This window comes from Gastrolobium bilobum, unplaced genomic scaffold (genome assembly GCF_033153095.1).
Source record: "Gastrolobium bilobum isolate Gb01-03AN ecotype WA unplaced genomic scaffold, APGP_CSIRO_Gbil_v1 utg1988, whole genome shotgun sequence".
Taxonomy (NCBI): Eukaryota; Viridiplantae; Streptophyta; class Magnoliopsida; order Fabales; family Fabaceae; genus Gastrolobium; species Gastrolobium bilobum.
In genome coordinates, this window is record NW_026897869.1 from 40350 (window position 1) to 56149 (window position 15800).

Genomic DNA, 15800 nt, shown 5'->3' on the forward strand with positions numbered 1-15800 from the left:
TAAAAAATTGATTAAATTAAATGCATATACTGTACATTACACATAACATGTTTATAAAAAAGAAGAAGCTATAAAAGTCCCTAAGATAAGCTTTTCTTTAAGATGTATGTCAGATTTTTTTTACTCCTAATTTATTTTATAGTTTTACCCTTATTCTAAACTTGTATTTATAAAATTCATCATTTACCCTAATAATTCATTCTAACAATAATTTTTTTTATCTTCTCGCTTTCAAAATCATCCTAACAATTTTATATAGTCATCAAACAACTTTTTGTTTTATTTTGCAAGATCCTTTTTTAAACTTTAACTTAAAAATAGCTTTTAACTTAAAAAAAGAGAGGTGTCATACATGAAAAAAATTATACTTACAATCATATATTAATCTTTAATTTCCACCAATCAACGATTATCATTTATTGCGAATTAATAATTAATTAATGAATTTAATTTGCGAAAATAATAATCGTTGATTAACAGAACTGTTAAGATATAATTGTAAGAGGTTATAAACGAAAATAGGTTGTAAGTATAACATTTCTTGTCAAGCATACTCTTAGTGCCTATTTTTGGTATATCTTATTTTTAATTTCTCTTATCCTTAAAAGCACAAAAACTTAACTACACATGTTTTTATAAAAAAGTTACTATAAAAAGAGTTTTTATAATAAATAAAAAAGCTAAAAACTATTATAAGAGCCTTTTTTATGATGTACGCCAAATTTTTTTACTGTCATATTTATTCTACAGTTTTACCTATAATTATAAATTTTATCCTGTATCTTAATAATTTATTCCCACAATAAATTATTTTTTCTTCTCTCTTTTAAAATTATAATAACAAATTTTAGCTTTATTTTGTATTTTTTTTAACTGTAGCTTAAAATTTACTTTTAAATAAAAAAACAGATTTTAGCTTTATTTTGTACACTATTTTTTTTAACTGTAGTTTAAAATTTACTTTTAACTTAAAAAAAGAGAGAGTGCCAAAGAGGCTCTTAGCTTTTTACTTTTTTATGTATAAAAAAAGTTTTTTTTTTACAATAAAAACTTTTATAAAAATATGTTTAACTATTTTTTTATTTTTAAAGAAAAAATAAGTTAAAAATAGGTATAAAATTTTTAGGAGATTACATGTTAAGCATTTAATGTAAAATAGAGTTGGATTGCCACTTTATCTTATATTTAATTAATAAAATATGAATATTACAGGGGCGATGGACTCATCCGTAACACAAGGCATTACATGATATTGTTTTTTATTATTTTCTCTTATTTAACGCAAGGTATCACATGATATTATAGGGGCGAAGGAGAATGCAAATCGATCTCTATCTTCCAATTTTTTTTATTTTTTATTTAAAAAAAACTAAGCACCGCTCATAATTTTATGACTAATACCTCGATAAAGTCAAGCTTCTCTCTTTCAAAATCTCTGATTATAAAATGGATTTTACTTCTCTCATGTTGTATGAGAGAAGCTATCTCATGTTGTGAGATAAATTAAGTGGGACTCACCAATTTTTTAAAAAGAAAAAAGAAAAAAAAGGCACGTCTTTTTATGTAAGAGTAAAATAAGATAGAAGTCTTATATAGCATAAGAGTATAATTTCTCTTTTAAAATTAGTAGTCCTCTTTTTTCATGACACCACCTGTTCATCTCGCGATCGTTTCTTTCGTGATTCGGAACCAGAGTACTCCCTGCCAAAAAATAAAAATGAAAGGGAATTGACAAGGAATATAAAAAAAGGAAAATATACTCTTATTCTTATGTTGTAGGAGAGAATTTTTTTCTCTTATACACACATTGATTTTTATGTTATATTTTTATTTTTTTATAGTAAGTGGATTCCACATATGATTATCTCTATTGCACAAGAGAATTTTCTCCTATTACATGAGATTAATAAGAGAATTTAAAAAAAAAAAAAGTTAAGAATAACTTTTTTTAACATAAAAAAAAAAGAGCACAATTTTTTTTTTATAATCCCGGAGCATTTTAAAATTTTTCCCACCTCACCTAATTAACAACTAAATTATTCTGAAAATTGTTCCCTCGTGGGTTCTTTTTCTGTCATCTGTGGTCAAAGTCTTAATAACAATGTTCTCGTCTCTCGATACTAATAAAAAAAACCTGCTAATTGATCATTTTTGAGCTATAATCGATTTAAAATTAAAAAAATCATTTGAGCTATGTATTAGTTCTTATTCTTTTTTTCCTACAACAGCGACATATGTACCGAAAAAAATATTACGGACTCCCTTCAAATTAAAATCAATGAATAAAATTGGTTTTACTTAACTGATCACTGATTTACAAAATTTCGAACCATTGATTTATTTGTCTGGGTGGTTTCTAGATATGTACCTTCTCTGCATTTGCCTTTTTTTTGGAATTTAATTTTTATACAGTTTTAATGTTAATTTCTGTATATTAATATTTAGTAATATATAATTTCATTATTTAAAAAATTTGAAAGTAATGTTAAAATTTTTAAATAATAGAGTGGCGAATTATTAGATCACAGTATGATAAATTTTTGTAGTGATCGTTCATCACCATATTTTAGATCAAAACATGTGCCGTATCTTGTATTATTTTAAGGTGAATACCAGAGTAAATGAGGACAAGGATATAATAGACTAAAATTTTGGGGCACTGAAAATCAGCAGTGGGCGTGCCGGAGTGGTTATCGGGCATGACTAGAAATCATGTGGGCTCTGCCCGCGCAGGTTCGAATCCTGCCGCTCACGTTTTTGTGTTTTTAAACTTTTTGACGCAAATTCTGAAGTCAAAACCAAAAAAGGAAAACACAAAAAAATTGAGACGAAATGACGCTAGAAGGAGGGCTTGAACCTCCGACCTTGTGGTTAACAGCCACACGCTCTAACCAACTGAGCTATTCCAGCAAGTCATTACGTTAGTCGTCCAAAACTTATTTATAACAATAAATTTTTTTAATTAATCAAACCAAAACCGATTACTAACTAGTCTAAGCAGCATATTATGTGAAGATTTGAGATCATCTATAAGTTTCCGAAAGACGATTTCAATCGTTAAAATTATTTTATTTATAATTAGAAACATGATCTCAAGCAAAATACAAAAATTTGAGTAATTGACCCTTTCAAATACAAACTGCAAGACTGCGGACGATCGAAACATTTCTGATATCAGATACATAGTTCAATCAATTTAAACCATGTGACTGGGTCCATTTTAGAGTAATTCATCTGATTCCAACAAAATATATACATAAAAGACATAATTCAACTGTGGTTAAAAATAACTTTTTCATGCTATTTATCATTTCTCTTTAATTTATTGAATGTTGCCTATTTCATTAATTCTATTGAATATCAAGGCATCATGGTATTTTCGATTGACCTTTTAATATAATCATAATTAAAATTAAACTAACTTCATTTTCCATCAGTATTCTATTTTTTTTTATCCATTTGTATGAGCTTTTCCACTCTTTTATCCCTTATTAATTGTTTAATAACTATTTTGTCCTTTATTCAGAGCTATCTACCAATCTGCTTCTCTTTAATCGACTAAGCCAAAAATTTAATCGATTAAATCTCCCAGGCATAAAGTTGTTCTTCTGATAAAGAGGAAGATTTAATCGATTAAATCTTTATTTGATCATTTAATCGATTAAATATTCAATGTGATCAAATAACATGACCATCTTTTTCACATGAGAGGATCCAAATCCTCAAAAGAGGCTTTTGGGGGCAGACCCGTAAAACTATGGCGGGGGGAGGGAGGGGTCAGAAGAGATATTTCAAGAAATGACAGATCTATTCACTCTATCAATAATCGAGCCGGATCTGGTGTATTCTATAGTACGTAAATGTAAGGGGCATTTTGACAGCTCTGATAGAGATGTAAAAAGAGGTGGACTTCAGGGGTAACATGTAAATACATTAACAAAACAGTTACGTGGTACCGTTGAGATAGACCAAAAGGAAAGGGAAGGAGTCTACTAAAAAAAAGGAAAGGGAAGGGAAGAACATAAAGAAAAAGAAATAAAAGACTGAACTGATATTAGTATGGTTAATGCTCTTCGTATTTTTATTTTTATTTTAGTTTTTAAAATATTTCAATCGATTTATTATTTTGTGATTAGTCTAATTCGGGACGGATTCCGAGATTAAAACTTTAAAATCTCTAAAAAATGAATGCTCTTCATGCTTAATCTCTCATAAAATATACTCACTCTTCATATATTATTGGATATGAAAAACCTCCTTTCAAAAGATTAAGGGTGTATATATTCTTTTAATAAATTAATATCACAATATACTTTAATTTTTTTCGGATATTAACCTATATATCAAACTCTAACGAATTCGACTAATCTAATCTTGGATTTAAAAATGGGAAATACTTTTTATGTTGCTGCAAAAAAAATTTTCACAGCAATCGATTATAATTATATATTCTCGAAAATATATAATTATAATCAGAAAACTATTTTTTTTCTTTCTCTTCATGTCAGTAGACAATTTTTGAATTTTTGAAGGAAGAAAAAAAATTTATATATTCCCAAAAATACATAATTATAATCTGTATAATAAAAAACTGACCCTTTAAAAATATATCTAGGTTACGGGCAGTTACAACTCAAGATTGCATCCTATCCAGCTCACTAGAAGCTTTTAAATACCATATTCTAAGATTACATCTTATCTTGGTCACTAGAAGCTTATAAATACCGTGTTCTTATTCAATGTAACAGTACTCTTTCTCATGTATCTCCTTATTCTTTGTACTGACATTTGAGTGAAATCAGGAAGCTACCCTCCCGTGCGTGTATACGTGTACATGTACTACATGGATACGAGAGAGATATGCGAGAAACATTTCATTATTTAGTCTTAACCTATCATTTATGGAAAATATTTTGTAATTTTAAAGGATATAAGTTGTGTCATGTTAGTTGCTTATAATAATATATTTCGAAGAATACATAGTTAAAATATTAAAATTGTATTTTTTTTTCACTTTTCACGTTAGTCGACATGTTCTGAAGAGAGAAAAAATACAACTTTAATATTATAACTATGTACTTCCCGGAGTACATAGTTATATATAGCTAAAATAACACAACTTATGTCCTTTAAAAGAACAAACTATTTTCCCATCATTTATCGTAATGTTATTATATACCTTAAATTGACTTTTTGACCATTGTGCTCTTAATTACATAAAAAAGTATCACTTTGCCCCCGTTTTTAAATTATTTTAAAAATATAACATTTTTCCTAAATATAACACCAATCTGCATTTATTTGACCATTGACTGGCCTTCATACTCGAGCATGTGACCTTTTTTACTTGAGTAAATCAAGTGTCATGAATTTACGCTCGAGTATAGTACCCAGATACTCGAGTATTTATTGTTCCACCACGCTATATACTCGAGTATATACATCATGTACTTGAGTAAATGATACCAAATTTTCTACGGAAATTTTCCAACACATAGCTCTCGAAAAGCTATGTGAAACAAAAAAAGTTATGACTTTGCTAAATTTTACTCTAAAATTTTCAAAATTTTGTAATGCCAATAGATTTTGTGATACCCACAAAGCTTCTCCTCAGGTTACTCGAGTCAAGTCTAATATTATGAGTATATGACTATAAAAGCTTGTATGATCCAAAAAATCTCGTGAAAAAAATTTAATCGTAAAATTTCGTAAGATCATATTATTTGACTCAGGTGCCCGAATCAAGTATTTTTTTATTCCACATAATTTTTGAGAGTTACGCATTGAAAAATTTTCGGAGGATTGTTTGTTAATGTTCGAAAGGAAATTTAAATAATATAATTTGCAAAGATAAAATATGCCAAACGGGGCACAAAGAAGCATTTTTAGGAAAAAAAATTTAGACCAAATCTCCAAATGAGAAATTTTTGTCACAAAAAAGTACCTGATTAGTATACCCGAATCAAAAGTTATGTTCTTCCGAAATTTTATTCTAAAACTTTCAAAAAAATTTAATGCCAATAAAATATGATCTTTCAAAGTTTTACGGTTAAATTTTTTCCATGATTTTTTTTTGGATAAACAAGTTTTTATAGTCATATACTCATGATATTGGACTTGACTCGGGTAACCTGAGAAAGAGCTTTGTGGGTATCACAAAACCTATTGACATTATAAAATTTTAGAGTAAAACTTTATAAGGCCATAACTTTTGACTTGCGTGTCCAAATTAGGTACTTTTTTTTATTCCACATAATTTTTTGAGAGCTACGCGTTGGAGAATTTTGGTAGAAAATTTGGTCTCATTTACTCGAGTAAATGACCCATATACTCGAGTATGTTGAACGGAACAACAAATACTCAAGTATTGGGGTCTTACACTCAAATAAATGTTCAAAAAATTTTAGATGACGAAAAATACTCAAGTATTAGGGTACTGTACTCGAGTATTTGTTATTCCAGGCAATATACTAGAGCATATGGGTCTTGTATCGAGTATATTGCGCAGTCAACAATCAAATAGGGGCAAATATGTGAAATGTTTTGATATGAAAGCAAAGTGGTATTTTTATGTAATTAAGGGCACAATGGTCAAAAAGTCTCTTAAATTAGCCACGTGCGTTCAATCAATAATGAAAAGTCAAATGACAGAACCAGTTGAAGATGCTTACATAACGTTTAAGTGAATTTGGAAGATAAGGCAAACTTCGATATACTCCCTAATTAAGAGTTTCCAAGTTCGTGGTACTCGAGTATATGGGTCTATACATGAGTAAATAGTTAACATTTAGGTTATTTTGAACATTTACTCGAGTATATGGGTCTGTATTCAAGTATATTGCGACTAAATTTTCTACAAATTTTTTCCAACGTGTAGCTCTCGAAAAGTAATATGGAATAAAAAAAACTCATGATTCGGACATCCGAGTTAAAAGCTATGACCTTCTAAAGATTTATTCTAAAATTTCCAAAATTTTGTAATGCCAATAGATTTTATGATACCCACAAAGCTCCTTCTTAGGTTACCCGAGTAAAGTCCAATATTATGAGAATATGATTATAAAAACTTGTTTGATCCAAAAAATCTCTTTGAAAAATATTTAACCATAAAACTTCGGAAGACCATATTTTTTTTAATCAAACAAGTTTTGTGTATATCACAAAATCTATTGGCATTACAAAATTTTAGAGTAAAACTTTGGAATGATATAACTTTTGACTCAGGAATTTTCTAACGCGTAGCTCTCGAAAAGTTATATTGAATAAAAAACACCTAATTCGAACACCCCAGTTAGAAATATGGTCTCCCAAAGTTTTATGGTTAAATATTTTTCAACAATTTTTTTTGGATCAAATAAGTTTCTATAGTCATATACTCATAATATTGGATTTGACTCGGGTAATCTGAGGATAAGCTTTGATACTATCACAAAACCTATTGGCATTACAAAATTTTGGAAATTTTAGAGTAAAATTTCAAAATGCCATTACTTTTGACTTGAGTGTCGAAATCAGGTGCTTTTTTTATTCCACATTACTTTTCAGGAGCTATGCGTTGGAAATTTGGTCTCATTTACTCGAGTACATGACCCATATACTCGAGTATATTGCGTGGAACAACAAATACTCGAGTATTTGGGTCCTACATTCGAGTAAATGTTCAAAAAAACACAGTTGACAAAAAATACTCGAGTATTTACTGTTTCACACAATATACTCGAGTATGTGGGTCATGTACTCGATTATATGGGTCATGTATTCGAATATATTGCACGACCAATGGTCAAACAAGGGCAGATAGGTGAAATATTTTGATACGGGGGCAAAACAGTATTTGTTTATGTAATTAAGAGGACAATGGTCAATAATCCGTATTATATACTACTAAGTAACTTAAAGTACTAATAAGCAGTAACTAAAATCATGTTGGACAAAATGATCTCGGAATAGCTACCTTTATATGGATACAATTATTTTTTAATTGACAAATCGATATAGAAATTAAAAAAAAAAAACTCAAATTAAAGAAAATTAGCTACAGATAAGGACAGTTATATTGTCTACCAATTTAATTTTCTTAGCCTTACTATCTTTTATTACGATTAGATTATATTTAAATCAATCGTACCAAATATAATAATTTTTTTATTTTGTTTCTCTCTTCCTTATTTTTCTTAACTAATTACATCTCTTGTTTCTCATTATTTTATTTAAATATAATGTAATGATGATAAAAAGATAATTAGGGTAAGACGATTAAATTGTTAGGAGTTAGGCAATATAATCATTCGCTATAAATAAATCTCTAATCAAATAAAAATTAAATAGTGAATTTTCGGCCTATGTGCACCATAACCCAAGCCAAGTTTCAATAAAAATCATGAAAAGAAAAAAGCATGTGCCTCCGTGTTATAAGCTGGTTTAATTTCTTATATAGAAATATATTTCATCTCAAAACAATTAAAGTGGTGAATCTTGAATCATGTGTTTTACAGTGTAACGTCCCCGACTCGAGCCGGTTCAATTAACACACCTATGAATTTATGATACTAAATAGAAATAGCAGAAGATTTAACTTACGAAAATACGAGCTAATTTTTTCTTTTTCTTTTAGCCTTTTCATATGATATATCAGATTGCATACTTCTTCTAGTTTACTTTTCATTTGATGACGATAAAAATTAGACAGAGTAACGTCTGTAAATCGGACAACTGGGGATTTGCAAACCTCACTCTCAAGATATCCTGATAAACAATTTATATAATCTATTATTACAGAATATCAAGTATCCATCACTAGTCACATACCCATCCATGGGCTCATATATAACTTGGCTATGTGCCACCATGTCTAACAGCATGCATAGCCAACATGTAGATATATAGCTGAATACTAAATCATAATATAGACATGCCTAAATACACAATTGTACATGCATCAAAGCAAAAAATATGTACAAAACATATACAGACCATATACAAAGTAACAGATCAGACATCATGATCCTCAAAACGAATGGAATACTAATGCAAAATAACAATCCTCCAAAAATAATAGTAGCATAATGCTACCCAAAATCCGATCCGCGATGCACTCTATCCACGGGTCGTATCTCTGCCCCGTGTAGGCTCACCGACAATCTGTACACCTGAAATGATGTCTCCAAACGGGGTGAGATAAAAAATCTTAATAAGCTCCATATTTATAGAGAATTCTCCATACCCTGGGCCCACTCCTGCATGAAAGTCAAATACAGAGTATACAAGACATCATATAACAAATATCATAACAAAACAAAACATATATACATATTTTATCAGAGGTGTATGCAGTTATTCCCAAGGGAGGACTCCAAGCAAAATCAACGCACGTGATTCCAAGGGAGGACCCCAAGCAGACATTAGTTCACATAAAATCAATGGTCAAAGATCATTACAGAAATCACATCAGAACAAAACATATTATATTATCATATAACTCTATATGAATGCATCTATAGAAAGCATCAAATACAATCATACATTCCAACCATAGTCCACTAACCATGGTGGAGCACTCAAGTAGGAAAAGACTCCTTAAACATAGAGCTTACATCTTGAAGCTTTACAATCTGCTTCCTTGAAGAACAAGCTACTTATCTTGCTCCAAGGGAATCCAAATGCTCACAGTCCCTAGGCACACATAAAGAAAGAATCCAAAACAAAACCCAATAAAATGCCACATGTCATGTAATTACAAGACATGTACTTTATTATTTACTTTCATTTCTTCACACCTATGCCAATCCACAAGTCAAGACCGCAATCTTTAAGCTCTCTTATTAGATCATTTAAGGATGATTACTCGCAACACAAGCAACCACCTTATTTCATATTTACCTAGGGTCCTTGAATGACCCACTCAAGCTTCTAAAATAGCTTTTATAATTTTTAACATTTCTTAGCCCCAAAAATCCCTGCAAGGCCGAATCCAAGACCAAGGGATAGCTAAGAATCTTCATCTATTCATTTCACTCAACCAATGGTTCCTAAGTTATCTAGGCATCCCTTTATCAATTTAAGCACCACATAGGCCTATTGTTGTTCACAAGGCCAAAGGCATACATACAAAGGAACCAAGATGTCTTTCATCAATCCTTAATCCATTGCACTTCATCATCATATTAATTCCATGCATGGGAACCTCAACTCATATTCAAAATAATGTTTTACACAATCATCCCTAATTAGACCCTAATGGCTGAAATCCATAGGGAAGGTTTCCAAGGGATTTTTATCCTTGTATCCTTAATTTAACACTTAATTCAACTTACACATACATATAAACCTCCACTAATTATTCAATTTGATTTTTGCACACTAAACCCATATATGCCCAATATGGCCGAACCTAGGGTGGTGGTCCAAGGGGATTTTTTTTTCAAAAATTTTATACCTGTTCATGCTTATTCCACATTACCACTTCATATACAATATTAATCAATCAACAATTTCAAATTTCAAACTCAATAATTTCCCACCAAAAGTGCTCATATTATTCAAAACTTAAATCATATAAATCAAACCATTAGAATGAGAATTTCTTATCTCAAATCACTTATCCAAGATCCAAGGAACAAAACCCAAGCTTGGCTCACTCAAAATCCACACTTTCACACTTGGATGAATAGTACCACGAGTTGTAGAGAAGGAAAAACTCTTTCCACAAGCAATTTCAGCCCAAACAAAGTGGTGGAATAGATTCCTTGGGTGATTTACTATCAATTTTGTGTAATGCATTTATGGATTTGGTTGATTGTGGATGGAGATATCAAAGGAGAAAGAAATGAAACCCTTAAGCTTCTTCCATGGAGAAACTCGGCCAGGAGAGAGAGAAGAAGAAGAAACTGATGTGAATAGTTACATTTGTAAGGAACTTAAGTTTATAATAACATGTGGTCCTTTAACGGTTGTTTTTCTTTCACTTAATTTCACTTAAATTGACCCGGCATTAACTTAAAGCTACGAACATATTTTTATTTTTCTGAACTCATTTACATTAATTTTTATTCTCTAAGGAACAATATTAATAATTCACAGTAGAGTTTCTGCACCATTTTTGACGAAATGCACTGTGCATCGTTTACATACGAAAACTTAAAACTTATAAACTTATCATTCTTGTGTTTATTATGACTTGTTTGACATATATTGGACTTTCGTATTCTTATTTCATCAATTATTTAATTTTGGACTCTATCGGTTGCTTAAGCAGCGGTACAAAATACCCGGCAGAAAACACTATTCACGAGATTTTCATGAAAAGTGTCAAACTATACAATTTTTCGTTATGAACTCATATTTGGCATCAGAATATTCAAATTAGGTCTCTAATCTCATTTTGCTCATTGCACGCTCTACCGGTTGCTACACACAATGCAGAGTACCCGGCAGAAGACACTGTTCTTGACCTAGTCATGATTATAGTCAAAATACTCGAAATTACGTTTTGAATCTAATTATTACATTTAAATCCTTAAATTAAATCTCTAATTATGATTTACCCGATGGGGATCATTATATGCTGCTTGAATCTGAACACCTTCAAAGTTCAAACTAACCAGCTCCAAAGCACGGATACGCGATTTTGTGAAAAATTTGAGTGTCGGACACATGTCCCACATGCTCGGACACGCGTCCGACATGCTCGGACACGTGTCCGACACGCGGTCAACGCTCTGACACGCTCGAACACATTTTTTCGACACGCAGTCAACTTTTTTCGACACGCTGTCAACGCTCGGACACTCTTTTTTTTTTTTTAAATCTTAATTTTATTTTGTTAACTAAATATAAAAGAAATAATTTATAAATTAATTTTTTTCTGTTATGAATTTTGACATGAAAAGTTAACAAAGTACGAAAAATTATTTATATTTATATTTATGTTATAAAATTTAAATATTTGATTGGTTATATGACTTATTAAGGACTCTTATATGTATTAAATATATAATATATCAAAACGTGTCCCAACGTGTCGAAATATGACATTTTTTAGAATTAATGTGTCGACGTGTCGTGTGGTGTCCCGTGTCCGTGCATCATAGCTAACCAGCGCGAAACCTCCTGGTCTCAAGCTATTAGATGGGGTAAAGAGTCATTGATGCTGATGCATTAATCATTCAAATAATTATAATATTAATCATAACAATGATAAATTTTATTAGTCTTACTGATAGGATTTTTGTATTTATATTCAATTGGCCAATTGCCAACTTACCGTGACCTCCAAGATGTTTTATCTACTATGACTACTTCATTGGTAACATGCTCACTCTGACATTCAGTTGAGAGTAAAGTCAAAGAACAATATATGATTTAGGGAGAAAAATCTATTTACAAATTTTTACAAATTATATTATGTACTCCCGAAAGTATATAGTGTAATCTAGTATACTTCCGAGAACATATAACGTAGTTTGTAAGTAAAAAATTTATGAATATAATCATTTCCATAATTTATAGCTATTATTTTTTGCTATTTTTATCAGAAACTCATATATTATAGGGATATGTTATTCTGCTTACTCCTTAATCTGCCTACTTTGCCTACTTTGCCTACTCTTCTTAATATTGTTAGATTACAATCTTATCTAATGGTGAATATTTACAAAATAAAATAAATTATTTTATTCTTTTATCTCTCATGTGCCTCCCATCCTTTTTCTCTCCTCCATGAAAGGGAGCGTTTGGAGATAAAGTTCACCAAAAGACAGCTAAATCTCAAACCCATGAATCATCAAATTATCCGAGAAAGACCCTTACCATCTCAAATTTTTAAAACACAAAAAGCCATTATTTTTTTTTAAAAAAATAATTTTCTGATCACTAAATACTAACTCCCCCACTCCTATTTTAATTTGAATTGTAATCTAAAAACATATATTTCTCCTAAGCTTGATGCAATCTATCCAGAAATCCTTGAAATTTTATGGTTCCTACAACAAACATTCCAGAAGGTTTTATGCAGCCGAAAACCCAGATTCCGAGCACAAGCAACCCCCACCACCACCATCACCACCCATATCTGATGGTTGTCGTGAAGATTAATTAATGAGGGAGAATCTGCTCAACAAGATTTGAAGCAGGGGAGGAGAGAGAAAGAATGAGAGGCAGAGGGAAGAGAAAGGGATAAAAAAGTTTATTTTATTTTGTAAATCTCCACCATTGAGATAAGATAGACAGATTAAGGAGTAGACATAATAATTTATTCCTATAGTATATATTATTGTTAACGGATGAGTCAAATACTTATATTAGAACGGGGCAGGATATTCTTACACCGGTATAAGAGTTAGAAGTCTTACACTCAATCTTGACCATTGATCCACTTATATCCAATGACTCACATTACTAAAAAATTTGAGCCGTTAGATAAAAATAGAATCAACGGATAAAATTGAGAGTGTAACTTACACTGGTGTAAAATGATCCTGACTCTATTAGAACATTTCCATCACCACTAGTACGGAGAAAAGTACAATGCAGACACGTAGATACTTTGTGAATGAAATCCTGGGACGAGGTTGCAGCCCCAGGCCCCCAGCATACGCATAAACAGCCAGAAACACAAGAAATTCAAATTTGCTGCTAGATCTTTATTTAGAGGTTAACAAATTAGAAAAGGTCATGCATTCTGAAATACTAAAATGCCCTTCAGAATCGCCAACTTCCAGAATAAGGCTTTTCATGTTCTGCAAAGTTGTGCTTGAATTATGATGACATTTATTTCTTGGATCAATGATCTTCAATTCATCTTTGGGAAGAAAGAATGGCATCAATGGCTTGTCTTACTTGAGAAATGTCAGGAGCTTTTCCACCTTGGACAGGCCAAAATTCGTCAGCTGCCAACACCTGCACCATAAACAAGTAGAGAACAAAGATTTAACAAATGAGGTTTCAATTCAAAGCCATGAGCTTAATTTGAGGGACCTGGAGATCGATTTGAACACACACAAATAATTATACAGGGAAAAAAAAAAGCTACATATCACAAGATTAATAAAATTAGTGTAGTTTGTTCAAGTCCCACCTTCACTTGCAACTGAAGAAACTTCACATAATTAATCGCTTTTTCCAACATGGTAACCAAATCAACCTGCAAAATTCATCATCAGAATTAAATCATAATTCTAATAAGTAAAAATTTGCAGAGTTTGGTCGGGTTGATCAAGCAGTTGAATTCTGCAACGCATGATCATTTTCCTAGTTACTGCTACAAAAGGAAGAGCAAAGAAAGCAACTTTTCGGGACTAGTTAAAAAAAAAAATCCACCTTGGAGCCGTTGGGTACCAGTTCTTGTAGAATCTTAAGCCGCTCACTTATTCTCTCTCTTCTATTCTGTGATCGATAACAAACATTCTATCAACATTGAATCTCATATTTTAAGTTTTCTTAATTTGCAATCAAAACTTTGTACATATCAAACACAATTTAACTTAGGTTTGAAGCAAACCTTGGCAGCAACACTTTGAGGATCCTTGGTTGGGTTTGACTTAGGTTTTTCTGCTTTACTTGCAGTTGTGCATGTCTTCTTGGCATTGCCAGCTTGCATGTTCTTTTCCTGTAAACAAAAATTTGACCTCAATTTTCCATTCTAATTTCATAGAGTTCTCTAAGGACTAGTTCTAAACATACAAAGAGAGAAGTTTTAGTATAATTGAGGAAGCAATACCTTAGAAGAGCGCTTCCTCAAGATCGATTCTTGTGTTGCTAAATCTTGGATACTATCACCAGGGACAGTTGGTTCAGAATATAACCACCCACATGAACTTTCACCACGTTGCTTCTCTTTTGCACTATTGAATATTGAGCTATAGCCACCCTGCACCAGGCACAGGTCTGTGGTGCTTCTAGGACTAATATGATTCCATTGGTTATGACCTTCGTGCAAATTTTTCTCGTTGGAGACCAGCCAGCTCTGCTGAAAGTCAAGCAAAGATTCGCTACGTTGCATGAGGTGGCTATACTCATTGGCTTTGAAGTTAATCAGAGTTTCTGCTTCTTCAAGTTCATAATTTCTGGTCTCATAAACATACCCGTTTGCACTGCCACATGGAGGAGGAGAATGGATTATGGCTGAAGCTGAACCATTGCTTAGCCCGTTAGTGCTCTGTGAGAAATCTTCCTCTTCAACCACAGATTTTTGGTACTCGTTGACCCCATGAAACGTCAGAGAAGTAATCTCCCTAGCAGTCTCATCGAAAACACAAGTTTGAAACTTGCTGCTCATGCTTGAGCCACGTGGAATTCTGTCATTGGCCAATGCCATCAAAGAGATATAGGAAACCCAAATGCAAAAGCAACTGATTAAGGTTTGTTGTTCAGGCAGGTCAACAATGAGCATGACAACTAGTGAAGAAGGCCATTTAAATGATGTTCAAGCTTTCAAACCAAGTATCATTTTATATTGATTGAGATTGGAGTAACAGTACTTAACTAAAATCTTAACTATGGGGAAACGAGGAATCAAAATCTAATTCTAAAATATTGATGTGTGTTTACTAACTTCCAAAATGTTAGAATAATTCATCTTCATGTTGGGATTGTTAGCTGGCAAAAGAGAAAAGATAAAAACAGATCAAAATACCATAAGGATCGCCGGATCATTCGCCAAGCCCACGTCTCTCATTGATTCCCATTTTGATTTGTCTCATTCTGATGAGGATGGAGCAACTTGGGGTAGCTAGCTTCTCACATGCTTCCCTTTTATTACTTAAGCACGTGCACTCCTTTTCTATATGCCATATGTTAACATT

At 31.6% G+C, this 15800-nt stretch overlaps 1 protein-coding gene and 2 non-coding genes across 3 annotated transcripts; 1 reads left to right on the plus strand and 2 right to left on the minus strand.

Moving 5' to 3' along the window:
- Positions 1-2672: 2672 nt before the first annotated feature.
- Positions 2673-2754, plus strand: TRNAS-AGA (transfer RNA serine (anticodon AGA)). The gene has a single exon. It is a non-coding gene; the product is annotated as a tRNA-Ser (tRNA).
- Positions 2755-2836: 82 nt separating this feature from the next.
- TRNAN-GUU (transfer RNA asparagine (anticodon GUU)) lies at positions 2837-2910 on the minus strand. The gene has a single exon. It is a non-coding gene; the product is annotated as a tRNA-Asn (tRNA).
- Positions 2911-13794: 10884 nt separating this feature from the next.
- Positions 13795-15313, minus strand: LOC133310892 (transcription factor RHD6-like). Its single transcript, XM_061511885.1, has 5 exons — positions 14717-15313; positions 14498-14605; positions 14317-14382; positions 14075-14140; positions 13795-13896 (listed from the first exon to the last, which is right to left on the minus strand). Exons 1-5 carry the CDS (start codon positions 15311-15313, stop codon positions 13795-13797), a joined length of 939 nt encoding a protein of 312 aa, XP_061367869.1.
- Between the last annotated feature and the right edge of the window lie 487 nt (positions 15314-15800).

Excerpts from the sequence above, each read along its gene's own strand:
- LOC133310892 (XM_061511885.1), bottom strand. The coding sequence starts at position 15,313 with ATGGCATTGGCCAATGACAGAATTCCACGTGGCTCAAGCATGAGCAGC. Across the intron at positions 14,606-14,716 it reads TGAGGAAGCGCTCTTCTAAG|GAAAAGAACATGCAAGCTGG; the intron begins GTATTGCTTCCT and ends TTTTGTTTACAG. Across the intron at positions 14,141-14,316 it reads TGGTACCCAACGGCTCCAAG|GTTGATTTGGTTACCATGTT; the intron begins GTGGATTTTTTT and ends TGAATTTTGCAG.